Genomic DNA, 13,192 nt, shown 5'->3' on the forward strand with positions numbered 1-13,192 from the left:
GCCACTTAAAGTGTTTGAGTGAGTGAAACATTTGGAAATATTTAAGTTCAGCCTACTCAATATATTTGTGCTAGTAAAGAATAAAGGTTTGCAGTGTATAATGTCACCAAGTCAACATTCACTTTCCTTTTGTTGGAGACTGAGTTGGCTCATTGAACCTCAGAGGCTTGTGACTTGGAATACTTGGTGTTGCCATGACAAGCAGTCTGCTTGTAACGGCTGTCGTAGAGAGGGGACCAAAGCGCAGCGTGTTGATTGCTCATGATGAATATTTATTATAACTCAGAACACAAAAGAAAAAATAACAAAGAGAAAACGAAAGTGCACAGTTCTGTCAGGTACAGAAAACTAAACAGAAGACAACTACCCACAAACACAGGTGGGAAAAGGCTGCCCAAGCATGATTCCCAATCAGAGACAACGACAGACAGCTGCCTCTGATTAGGAACCATACTCGGCCCAAAACAAAGCATTGAATGCCCACCCCACACTCTGACCCAACAAAACAGAGAAATAAACCGTCTCTCTCAGGTCAGGGCGTGATACTGCTGCCTTTTCTATATCCAGAAAAAGATGATTAAGTGTAATTAGGGCAGGCATATTGGATTCCCAACATAATTGAATTGCACAAAAATAGTATTGAGTACAGGTCATAATAACTGTCACGTCCTGACCAGTAAAAGGGGTTATTTGTTATTGTAGTTTGGTCAGGGCGTGGCAGGGGGTGTTTGGTTTGTGTGTTTCAGGGTTTTTGGTTTATGTTCTATATTTTCTATTTCTATGTGTTTATCTAGTTTTTCTATTTCTATGTTAGGGTTTTGGAACGACCTCCAATTAGAGCCAGATGGTTGTCATTGCCTCTAATTGGAGGCCATATTTAAGTGGGCTAGTTTTCTCTTGTGTTTGTGGGTGGTTGTTCCTAGTATAGTCTGTGCACCTTACTGGGCTGTTTTCGCCGTTTGTTTTGTTCAAGTGTTTTTCTTCAATAAATAAGAAGATGATTAATATACCTGCTGCATTTTGGTCTACCTACAACGACGCGTGTGACACTACCAAAAAGTTAAGCTTACATTCATTATAAATATTAATTGTAGATATTTATGCCTATTGTATCTCTGTGTTTCCAGGCTTGTCCAAGATAAAATAAGATATCTTAATGCTATTTGTGTAAGAAGTGCATACGACTGACAACTTTTATTTCAAATTTAAGCAATGTCAGAGCACGTGATATTGGGTTACATGAGTTATGTGGCCCATCACCACTCAAGCCAGGAATTATTCTGCACTTTTTGAGTTTAGGGGCAGGGGGTTGTCACAGAATCTATCAATTTAACCACTTTTGCATAAAATATTTCTACACAACCATCCATTTCATAAATGGATTAGGGATGTGAAAAAACATTTGTATTTTGTTGTACCTTGGGTAGGGTTATCTGAAAAAGATTGGGGGCATTGCCACTTGCCTATTACACAGCAAACACTGTTTGCAGAGAGAGAGAAAAGCTGCCAGAAAATGTCGTTGAAATGATCAATCAGTAACCCACACACACATTAGCTAAATCATAAAAAATGTGCCAGTTATTGGTGGGCAAGAATGGCTCAAACATCTATTTGGTCAAAGTTAAGTAGAAACAAATGTTGCATCTATCAGAAACCTACTTAGCCTATTGTTTTTCTTTAAAGAGTCTCTCAGTTGAACTCCTTCACACATTCATTTAATTTATCTAGCCAACCGGTTTCCCAAGTTCTCGTTTTTTGAAGATACCCACATGCCATCTTACTGACATGCATAGGTAAAGTCTTAACAGCAATAAATAAACAATTACACACAGTTAAGAGGAGTCTCATTAATTATGTGGCAGAAGTGGGATTTAAGGGATGTCTTGTATCTCGCTGTCCTGGGAATTCCCAATTCTGCTAAGAACAAATACAGGGAGGGAGGGTGAGCGTGTTGTCTGGCACCCGTCCCAATGTGAAGGGTCAAGAGCAGCTACGGTCAGGAAAATGCAACGATAAAAGCTTGAGCCTGGGTGAAGCTATTTCATTTGGATTTTAATTTGACTCACATGATGCGGGTGGAGCTGGTGTTGCTGGCCGCTGTGGCTGTGTCTCTCCCTATTCTCTCCGAGGGTGAAGTGCTGTGAGTACATCATAAATAAGATCGGTTTCAACGTGGTACAACATTTGGTCCCACAATAAAGGCAATACATCAGCCATCATTCCAAGAATTGTCATCGTAAACGTATCATAGAAACATTGATAAATAATAAGTACTACTTCTAAAAATGGTAGTATTAATAGCTAGGTTTCCATCCAATTGGCGACATTACGGATTTGTTGCGGATAAAATTGACTAGTTGTGGATACATATCTGTGTGTAATAACGTAGTGCATTACAATGGCGATAATAATAACAACAATAACAATAATGACGTAGTGCATTACACACAATATGTTTCCATCGCATTTTCAACTTGACTTTAAATAGCAAATGTGCCTACTCTGGTCTTGGCAAATGCGCTCTATCCAACCGCTCGCAGATACAGTGAGGGTAGGCTAGTCTAGTTGATGAGATTATTATGGATAAGAGCGAGAGAGAATATTTGTATTTGACAAACGGCAGTCAAGCATCGATCATCATATCACCAGAATAAGACCCTCAATATTTATTGGAAAGAAGCATCAAGATCACTGTGCACTTTTAACCACCCTGTGAAGTTCATCATAACTTCATAACTTAATCTGTAGCCTAATAAACTGAATGGATAAACTGAAAACCACACACCATGTCATTGTTTGACTCACAAATTTAGCTCGATATGATGGTTATTATATCAATATTTGTGCATAAAGGAGTTTCCACCGCAATTTCTCGCATAATTAATTTTACAGACACAAAAAGATCACATCATGTCAAACAAACAAACAAATTATTTGTCTTCATTTATAAAATTGTACCTGAAATGTATAGTTTCCATCACGGCTGTCGTGATTTTTTTTTAGACGATGACTTCACTCTATGGATGGAAACGTGGCTAGTGCCATACAATTTATTGTTTACCAGTTACTGTGCATGCATTGTGGATTTATTCATGTTTTGTTTGCATGGTCACTGCGGGTACCATAATGTTATGACATATCAGTTGAATTTTTATCCCCTGCGATTACACCAAAATGTGCAATATATTACAAAAAAAGGAGGGGGGGATTGTTCACCTTTTAAGTCAAATAGGAAGATCGGATTTTACAACTTGATGTTAAGAAGTTCCTCACCCTGAAAGTATTCTATTGGCTGGGAGAAACTGTAATCTATGGTTTGGTTTTCTTTAAACAACCTCTACAAACATCAGCTTACTTTAGCCACCGTCTCGACCTCTACTGTCTCCACCTCTGAATGCTCGGCTATGAAAAGCCAACGGACATTTAGGGTACTAGGGGGTAACTAGCCCCTCCTAAGAACAATGTCGAATTGCTAACAACAAAAAAGCAACATTTGGGAAAAAAAATTGAAGGTCATGCTTAGGCAAATAAACTATAAAGGGCAATAAATGGGTACAGTTTACATTTAAACTCCATTTAATACGTTTTATATGGAAATGATTTAGTAAGTAAGAATTAAAAGCTAAGTCTGGTTGTCTTATTGTAATTATTTAAATCAAACATGGGGGGAAATGGTGTTGCATATGTCACCATTAATATCCGCAGTATGAGGAGATTTATTGTAAAGTGCCTCTTTTTAATTCACCTGCACATGAATTTACTTTGTTCTTTCTTTGTTGTACAATTGCACTGAATATTATTTGAATAATGCAAGATTTTAAATCCCAGCAGTCAATAAAATTACATTTAGGAGCAAAAGGTTTTCAATAGTTGTTTTTAATTCTTTAAAAAAAATCTATTAATTTAAATATAATATTGGAATAGGAATACAACTAATAACATTAAATAACATTGGAATATAACATTTAATAACAATAACTTAACTAATTAACAAATTCATTCAGTGTAACATTGATCTCTTACGCTCTGTACATACGCCTACTAGAACCTTGTTCAGGGGTAATACATTTGTAACACACAATGAGGGTCTCTGCAGATTACAGCAGTTTGCTATACTTTATGAATGGCGTGAGAAATGGGAACTAAAAAGGATTATTATGCTGCTCCAAACACAGCATGTTGCTGCAGACAGATGCCCAATAAACACATATGCAGACAGATGCAAGTACAAACACACTGATCAGATGTCAGTCATTCCATAACAAAAAGGTCTAGGCTGGGATTCAGTGCACTAGACAGCCAACAATATGCCTTTTAAAGGCATTTTCTCCAACATTCACAGAGATCACATTCATGGTAAATGCTGCGCATGTCAGCTCAACTGTAAATTACCTTTAAAGTCTGTTATAGCGTGCTGTGCTATGACGTGCCTTGAATTAAATCCTGGCCTTAGTTAAGTACAAATCAATCTTCCACCCTCCATATTTTTCATCTTCCTTTCTCCTCTCTTAACCACTGCAGGTATGTCATGTCTGCTCCTAACCCTCTACGGGTGGGTAGCATGGAGAGGGTCTTTGTTGAAGCTCAAGATTACTCAGGCGATGATCTCAATGTCAAAATCACAGTGAAGAACTTCCCTGCAAAAGATAAACTGCTCGCATCTACAAGGGTGTCCCTGAATTTAACTAACAAATACCAGGCACTTATGGACGTTAACGTAAGTCTTTATATATGTTTCCTTACATAAATTAAATGTACAGTGGCTTCAGGAAGTATTCACACCCCTTGACTTTTTCCACATTTTGTTGTGTTACAGAGTGAATTAAAATGGATTACATTTCGATTTTTGTCACTGGCCTACACACAATACCCCATAATGTCAAAGTGTATTTATTTTTTATTTTTACAAATTCAAAACTGAAAGTTGAAATGTCCTGAGTCAATAAGTATTCAATCCCTTTGTTATGGCAAGCCTATATAAGTTCAGGAGTAAACGTACTTAACTACTCACATAATACGTTGTATGCACTCACTCTGTGTGCAATAAAACGGTTTAAAATGATTTTGAATGACTTCCTCATCTCTGTACCCCACACATACAATTATCTGTAAGGTCCTTCAGTCGAGCAGTGCATTTCAAACACAGAATTTTGAAATTAATAATGGACAAATGTCGCACAATCCAGGTGTGGAAAGCTCTTAGAGACTTGCCCAGAAAGACTTACAGCTGTAATTGTTGCCAAATGTGCTACTGGAAAGTATTGACTCAAGATTGTCAATACTTATGTAAATGAGATATTTCTGCATTTAATTTTCAATACATTTGAAAAAATGTCTAAAAACCTTTTTTCACTTTGTCATAACGGGGTACTGTGTGTAGATGGGTGATATTTTTTTTGTTAATCCATTTTGAGTTCAGGCTGTATTACAAAATGTGGAATAAGTCAAAGGGTATGAAGGCACTGTATCTGAGATCACTTCATATAAGATATTAAATTCAGTATTTTACCTGTGGTCGTGTACTTCGCACAAAAAATCCTCATCACTTGTGTTTTCTCAAACTTGTCAGATCGTGGAGGGACCTGGCTTCTTTGATGAGGACTACACAGGGAACCAGTATGTGTACCTGCAAGCTGAGTTCCCAGGCCACAGTCTTGAAAAAGTAGTCCTGGTCTCCTTTCAAACCGGCTACATATTTGTACAAACGGACAAAACCATTTACACGCCAGAAAGTAAAGGTATGGCTGAGCCCACTGACCTAAAGCCTTCCAAATAGCATTGCTCAGCAATCACCTCTGCTCAGGGGCGGACTGGAACCAGAAATCGACCCTATTATTTCTAATGAGCCGGATCATTTTTTTAACTTGAGGCCACCACACGGCCCATGTTTTTTTCTTGGGGCCACCAATATTAGCCAGATAAAAAAAACTAGTTAGACAAGCCCACTGGGCTAAAAATGTGACCTACTCATTTGTCATTTGCCGGAAATGCTTTGCCCTGTGAATCAGTTTGATTAATTTGGGGTCAGGTCGAAAGTCACATGAAAGATATAATAATTTCACCTTTATTTAACCAAGATAAAGCAAAGCAGTTCGACACATACAACAACACAGAGTTACACATGGAATAAACAAACATATAATCAATAATACAGTAGAAAAATCTATATACAGCATGTGCAAATGAGGTATCTAGCGAGCTGGGAGATGAACATTTGGGTGATTTTGACCCAGAGTCAAAACCGTGTTACTCTAATTAATCCACAGATAAAAGGGTGTTACACTATATAAACCTAACATCTTAAACTGCATTCTTAGTGTTTTACAGAATCTTTGCCTTAAACTCCGGTCTAGAGCCTGTAACAGATAACATCAATGTGGAAATTATGGTAAGTTGTCCTCATAAAAAATGAAACTGCATTGAGAATGCTTCCTTGGTAGTGGTTGATGCATATGGCCCGTTAACAAAATAGGTATTTTCTGACATTACAAATGTTTACTACTGTAAATGTTGAGCAGCAACAGATTAATTATCTGTGATCTGTCCATGTATTCTTTCACATATCATGTACAGTTAAAGTTGGAAGTTTACATACACCTTAGCCAAATACATTTAAACTCAGTTCTTCACAATTCCTGACATTTAATCCTAGTAAAAATTCCCTGTCTTAGGTCAGTTAGGATCACCACTTTATTTTAAGAATGTGAAATGTCAAAATAATACTAGAGAGAATGATTTATTTCAGCTTTTATTTCTTTCATCACATTCCCAGTGGGTCAGAACTTTACATACTCTCAATTAGTACTTGGTAGCTTTGCCTTTAAATTGTTTAACTTGGGTCAAACGTTTCGAGTAGCCTTCCACAAGCTTCCCACAATAATTTGGGTGAATTTTGGCCCATTCCTCCTGACTGAGCTGGTGTAACTGAGTCAGGTTTGTAGGCCTCCTTGCTCGCACACACTTTTTCAGTTCTGCCCACAAGATTTCTATAGGATTGAGGTCAGGGCTTTGTGGTGGCCACTCCAATACCTTGACTTTGTTATCCTTATGCCATTTTGCCAACTCTTTGGAAGTATGCTTGGGGTCATTGTCCATTTGCTTCAATATATCCACATAATTTTCCTACCTCATGATGCCATCTATTTTGTGAAGTTTATTATTTTTATTTTTCCTTTATTTAACTAGGCAAGTCAGTTAAGAACAAATTCTTATTTTCAATGACGGCCTAGGAACAGTGGGTTAACTGCCGTGTTCAGGGGCAGAACGACAGATATTTACCTTGTCGGCTCAGGGATTTGATCTTGCAACCTTTCCGTTACTAGTCCAACACTCTAACCACTAGGCTAACCACTCTAACCACTAAGTGCACCAGTCCCTCCTGCAGCAAAGCTCCCCCACAACATGATGCTGCCACCCCCGTGCTTCACGGTTGGGATGGTGTTCTTCGACTTGCAAGCCTCCCCCTTTTTCCTCCAAACATAACGATGGTCATTATGGACAAACAGTTCTATTTTTGTTTCATCAGACCAGAGGACATTTCTCCAAAAAGCACGATCTTTGTCCCCATGTGCAGTTGCAAATCGTAGTCTGGCTTTTTTATGGCGGTTTTGGAGCAGTGGCTTCTTCCTTGCTGAGCGGCCTTTCAGGTTATGTCGATATAGGACTCGTTTTACTGTGGATATAGATACTTTTGCACCTGTTTCCTCCAGCATCTTCACAAGGTCCTTTGCTGTTGTTCTTGGATTGATTTGCACTTTTCGCACCAAAGTACGTTTATCTCTAGGAGACAGAACGCGTCTCCTTCCTGAGCGGTATGACGGCTGCGTGGTCCCATTTTGCTTATACCTGCGTACTATTGTTTGAACGTGGTACCTTCAGGCGTTTGGAAATTGCTCCCAAGGATGAACCAGACTTGTGGAGGTCTACCATTTTTTTTGAGGTCTTGGCTGAATTATTTTAATTTTCCCGTGATGTCAAGCACAGAGGCACTGAGTTTGAAGGTAGGCTTTGAAATACATCCACAGGTACACCTCCAATTGACTCAAATTATGTCAATTAGCCGATCAGAAGCTCCTAAAGCCATGACATAATTTTCTGGAATTTCCCAAGCTGTTTAAAGGCACAGTCAACTTAGTGTATGTAAACTTCTGACCCACTGGAATTGTGATACATTGAATTATAAGTGAAATAATCTGTCTGTAAACAATTGCTGGAAAAATTACTTGTGTCATGCACAAAGTAGATGTCCTAACCGACTTGCCAAAACTATAGTTTGTTAACAAGAAATTTGTAGAGTGGTTGAAAAACAAGTTTTAATTACTCCAACCTAAGTATATGTAAACTTTTGACTGTATATTGTTTACTTTTAGAATCCTGATGGAATCACCGTAAAGCAGGAAAATTACAAACCAGATAATGGAATGACATCTGGAGACTTCACTGTCCCAGAGATCACCAGGTTTGTTTTTGCTATTCAATCATCCTAACACACTTATCAGGAAAACGTTTGCCTGTGAACTCTTCTGCTCTCATTCTCTCTTAACATAGCTATGGAAACTGGAAAGTGGTGGCCACCTTCAAGAATACCCCACATAAGAACTTCACTGCAGATTTCGAGGTGAAAGAATATGGTAAGAAGGGTATTCATTTGGGTAGCCTTTTATTAAAGGACAATTCCGCCACTTTTCAACCTCATATTCATTATCTCCAGAACCATACTGTACCAGTCTACATATGTGAAAATGGCACATTTCTATAATCTTTGGTTAAAAAGAAAAGATGTTTTAATCTCTAATGATGCCATTATGTATAACATTTTAGTTTTTATATTTCTTTCAATAAAACCTAGAAATGCACCAAAGTTGTGGTGGAATTGCCCTTTAAGAACAGTCCTGGCTAGTCTAGGACTTGGAGTGTTTATATATAATAAATAGGGCCTATATAAACTAAATGAACTGAACAAAAATATAAACGCAACTAGCAAACAATTTCAAAGATTTTACAGAGATACAATTCATATAAGGAAATCAGTCAATTGAATTTTAATTTAAATTTTTTATTTCACCTTTATTTAACCAGGTAGGCCAGTTGAGAACAAGTTCTCATTGACAACTGCGACGTGGCCAAGATAAAGCAAAGCAGTGCGACAAAAAACAACAACACAGAGTTACACGTGGGATAAACAAAAGTACAGTCAATAACACCATAGAAAAATCTATATACAGTGTGTGCAAATGGCGTAAGGAGGTAAGGCAATAAATAGGCCATAGTAGCGAAGTAATTACAATTTAGCAAATTAACACTGGAGTGATAGATGTGCATATGATGATGTGCAAGTAGAAATACTGGTATGCAAAAGAGCAAAATAAGTTGGTGACAAAACAGATGGCACTGTGATAGACTGCATCCAGTTTGCTGATTTGAGTGTTGGAGGCTATTTTGTAAAAGACATCGCCGAAGTTGAGGATCGGTAGGATAGTCAGTTTTACGAGGGTATGTTTGGCAGCGTGGATGAAGGAGGATTGGTTGCAAAATAGGAAGCAGATTCTAGATTTCATTTTGGATTGGAGATGCTTAATGTGAGTCTGGAAGGAGAGTTTACAGTCTAGCCAGACACCTAGGTATTTGTAGTTGTCCACATATTCTAAGCCAGAACCGTTCAGAGTAGTGATGCTAGTCGGGCGGGCATGTGCGGGCAGCGATCGGTTGAAAAGTATGCATTTAGTTTTACTAGCATTTAAGAGCAGTTGGAGGCCACGGAAGTGGAGTGTTGTGTGGCATTGAAGCTCGTTTTGAGGTTTGGTAACACAGTGTCCAAAGAAGGGCCAGATGTATACAGAATGGTGTCGTCTGCGTAGAGGTGGATCAAGGAATCACCTGCAGCAACAGTGACGTTGTTGATATATAGAGAGAAAAGAGTCGCCCCGAGAATTGAACCCTGTCGTACCCCCATAGAGACTGCCAGAGGTCCGGACAACAGGCCCTCCGATTTGACACACGGAACTCTATCTGAGAAGTAGTTGGTGAACCAGGCGAGGCAGTCATTTGAGAAACCAAGGCTGTTGAGTCTGCCGATAAGAATACGGTGATTGACAGAGTCGAAAGTCTTGGCCAGGTTGATGAAGACTGCTGCACAGTACTGTCTTTTATCGATGGCGGTTATGATATCGTTTAGTACCTTGAGTGTGGCTGAGGTGCACCTGTGACCAGCTCGGAAACCGGATTGCACAGCAGAGAAGGTACGGTGGGATTCGAAATGATCAGTGATTTGTTTGTTAACTTGGCTTTCGAATACTTTAGAAAGGCAGGGCAGGGTGGATATAGGTCTGTAACAGTTTGGGTCTAGAGTGTCACCCCCTTTGAAGAGGGGGATGACTGAGGCAGCTTTCCAATCTTTAGGAATCTCGGACGATACGAAAGAGAGGGTGAACAGACTAACAATAAATTCATCAGTCGCTAATCTATGGATTTCACATGACTGGGAATGCAGATATGATTCTGTTGGTCACAGATACCTTTAAAAAAAAGGTAGGGGTGTGGATTAGAAAACCGGTCAGTATCTGGTGTGTCAAACATTTGCCTCATGCAAATAGAGTTGATCAGGCTGTTGATTGTGGCCTGTGGAATGTTGTCCCACTCCTCTTCAATGGATGTGCGAAGTACCTGGATATTGGCAGGAAGTAGAACACGATGTCGTACACGTCGATCCAAAGCATTCCAAACGTGCTCAATGGGTGACATGTCTGGTGAGTATGCAGGCCATGGAAGAACTGGCATATTTTCAGCTTCCAGGAATTGTGTAAAGACACTTGCAACATGGGGCCGTGCATTATCATGCTGAAACATGACCTGATGGTGGCGGATGAATGGCACAACAATGGGCCTCAGGATCTCGGCACGGTATCTTTGTGCGTTCAAATTGCCATTGCTAAAATGCAGTTGCGTTCGTTGTCCATAGCTTATGTCTGCCCATACCGTAACCCAACCGCCAACATTGTCACGTTTGTTGTAGAGAGGAGCAGACCAAAGTGCAGCGTGATTATCGTTCCACATATTTTATTGAACTGTGAAAGTATGCAATACATACAAAATAAACTGAATGACAACAACAACAACAACAACAACAACAACAACAACAACAACAACAACAACAAACCGTGACGAAAAGTACAACATACACTTACTCAAAACAATCTCCCACAAACCCAGGTTGGAAAAACACCTACTTAAGTATGATCTCCAATTAGAGACAACGATGACCAGCTGCCTCTAATTGGAGATCATCCCAAACAAAACCCAACATAGAAACACAAAACTAGAACATAACAACATAGAAAAACTAAAATTGAAAACCCCCCTGTCACGCCCTGACCTACTCTACCATAGAAAATAACAGCTTTCTATGGTCAGGACGTGACAAACATGGGGCACAACCTTGACATCAGCATACCACTCGCCCACGTGTCTGCCATCTACCCAGTACAGTTGAATCGAGCATTTGCCTACTGAAGTCGGTTACGACGACGAACTGCAATCAGGTTAGTACCCTGGTGAGGATTAGAACGCAGATGATTTTCCCTGAGACGGTTTCTGACAGTTTGTGCAGAAATTCTTCAGCAAACCCTCAGTTTCATCTCTCATTCCTACAGTGCAATGCTCCCTCAAAACTTGAGACATCTGTGGCATTGTGTTGCGTGGCAAAACTGCACATTTTAGAGTTACCTTTTATTGTCCCCAATACAAGCTTCTTGATGTGCCACACCTGTCAGGTGGATGCATTATCTTGGCAAAGTAGAAAAATGCTCACTAACAGGGATGTAAACACATTTTTGCACCAAAGTTTTGAGAAGTACACTTTGTGTGTTTACAAAATGTTGAGGATCTTTTATTTCAGCTCATGAAACATGAGACCAACACTTTACATGTTGCATTTATATTTTTGTTCATTATATTAATTCTTCCTATCTAGTTCTACCCAGCTTTGAAGTGAAATTGACAGTGAGCAAGTCCTTCTTCTACGTTGATGATCATGAGCTATCGGTCAACATTGATGCCAGGTTGGAGCCATTGTAGAATGTCAAAATATATTTATTGTTGTTATTTCCATGGTAACTAGTAACTAGAATTGCTACTTAACATATCTAATTTACAGTACTCCTCTATTCCCCCCCCCCCCCCCCCCCCCCCCAATTATCTGTGGTGGTATTTCTGTATGGTTTGGGTCTGAAGGTACCTGTTTGGGAAGCCTGTGACAGGATTTGGTTTTGTGGTGTTTGGGGTGATCCAAGGAGATGGCAGGACGAGTTTTCCTGGCTCTCTCCAGAGAGTGGAGGTTTGTGCATGTAATATGGGAGGGAGTTTATTTGGATAATTCGGTACACATATAGGTATTCACAAACATTCCCCATGGGTAGTCTATATTTGATGAGCTTTATAGCTAGAATATCACAAGAAGTCTGACAGACAGACATCTTTGCTCTGTTTCTTACGAATGCAGCTTATTGAAGGAGGGGGCAAAGCGGTTCTGAAGATGCAGCACATTAAAGAAACTTTTCAAGACATCAATAACCTTTTGCAGAAATCCCTCTACATATCAGTCAATGTGTTAACAGACACAGGTAAGTAGAGTGTTTGTGGTACGTGCATACTTTTGCATCTTATGAAGTGTGCGTTTGTGTTCAATCTCAAAACAGGGAAGGTGTTGGTTTTATCCCTCAGGGAGTGAGATGGTGAAAGCAGAGAAAAAGGGAATCTTCATAGTCAAGTCACCATATAGCATTCACTTCAAGAAGACCCCACTGTACTTCAAACCAGGAATGCCTTATGACATCTCGGTACATTTAAGAACATTCAATCACTGTGTTCTACATTAACTCAATTACTATGCTATTCCAAAGTGTTGCCTAGTTATTTTAACCATGGAAACCAACCAAGTAACTGTGGTCAAGGTGTAGGATGGTATATTGGGCTTGCACTGTCTTTCCCACCTATTGGTCTAATTGTACCACTTTCAATTTGCACCATTAGGTGTATGTGACCAATCCAGATGATTCTCCAGCCAAAGGTATCGATGTGGAGGCTTTACACAAAGACAAACAAGTGCAGGGGAAGACACATGAAAATGGTATTGCCAAAATGACAATTAACACGGATGTGAGCACTGCTGAGCTCTCTATCATGGCAAGTTCAAAAA

At 39.4% G+C, this 13,192-nt stretch overlaps 1 protein-coding gene across 1 annotated transcript in view; it reads left to right on the forward strand.

The window, feature by feature from the left end:
- Positions 1-2,024: 2,024 nt before the first annotated feature.
- LOC115208541 (complement C3) overlaps positions 2,025-13,192 on the forward strand; it is a 54,960-nt gene continuing 43,792 nt past the window's right edge. The window contains exons 1-11 of the mRNA XM_029776671.1: positions 2,025-2,140; positions 4,522-4,717; positions 5,570-5,738; positions 6,318-6,388; positions 8,370-8,458; positions 8,548-8,630; positions 11,969-12,056; positions 12,229-12,331; positions 12,497-12,617; positions 12,718-12,833; positions 13,027-13,179. Of these exons, the coding sequence (XP_029632531.1) occupies positions 2,067-2,140; positions 4,522-4,717; positions 5,570-5,738; positions 6,318-6,388; positions 8,370-8,458; positions 8,548-8,630; positions 11,969-12,056; positions 12,229-12,331; positions 12,497-12,617; positions 12,718-12,833; positions 13,027-13,179 (1,263 nt within the window). The 5' untranslated portion in view covers positions 2,025-2,066. The remainder of the gene's footprint in view (positions 2,141-4,521; positions 4,718-5,569; positions 5,739-6,317; positions 6,389-8,369; positions 8,459-8,547; positions 8,631-11,968; positions 12,057-12,228; positions 12,332-12,496; positions 12,618-12,717; positions 12,834-13,026; positions 13,180-13,192) is intronic.

Source organism: Salmo trutta, chromosome 14 (assembly GCF_901001165.1).
Source record: "Salmo trutta chromosome 14, fSalTru1.1, whole genome shotgun sequence".
NCBI lineage: Eukaryota > Metazoa > Chordata > Actinopteri > Salmoniformes > Salmonidae > Salmo > Salmo trutta.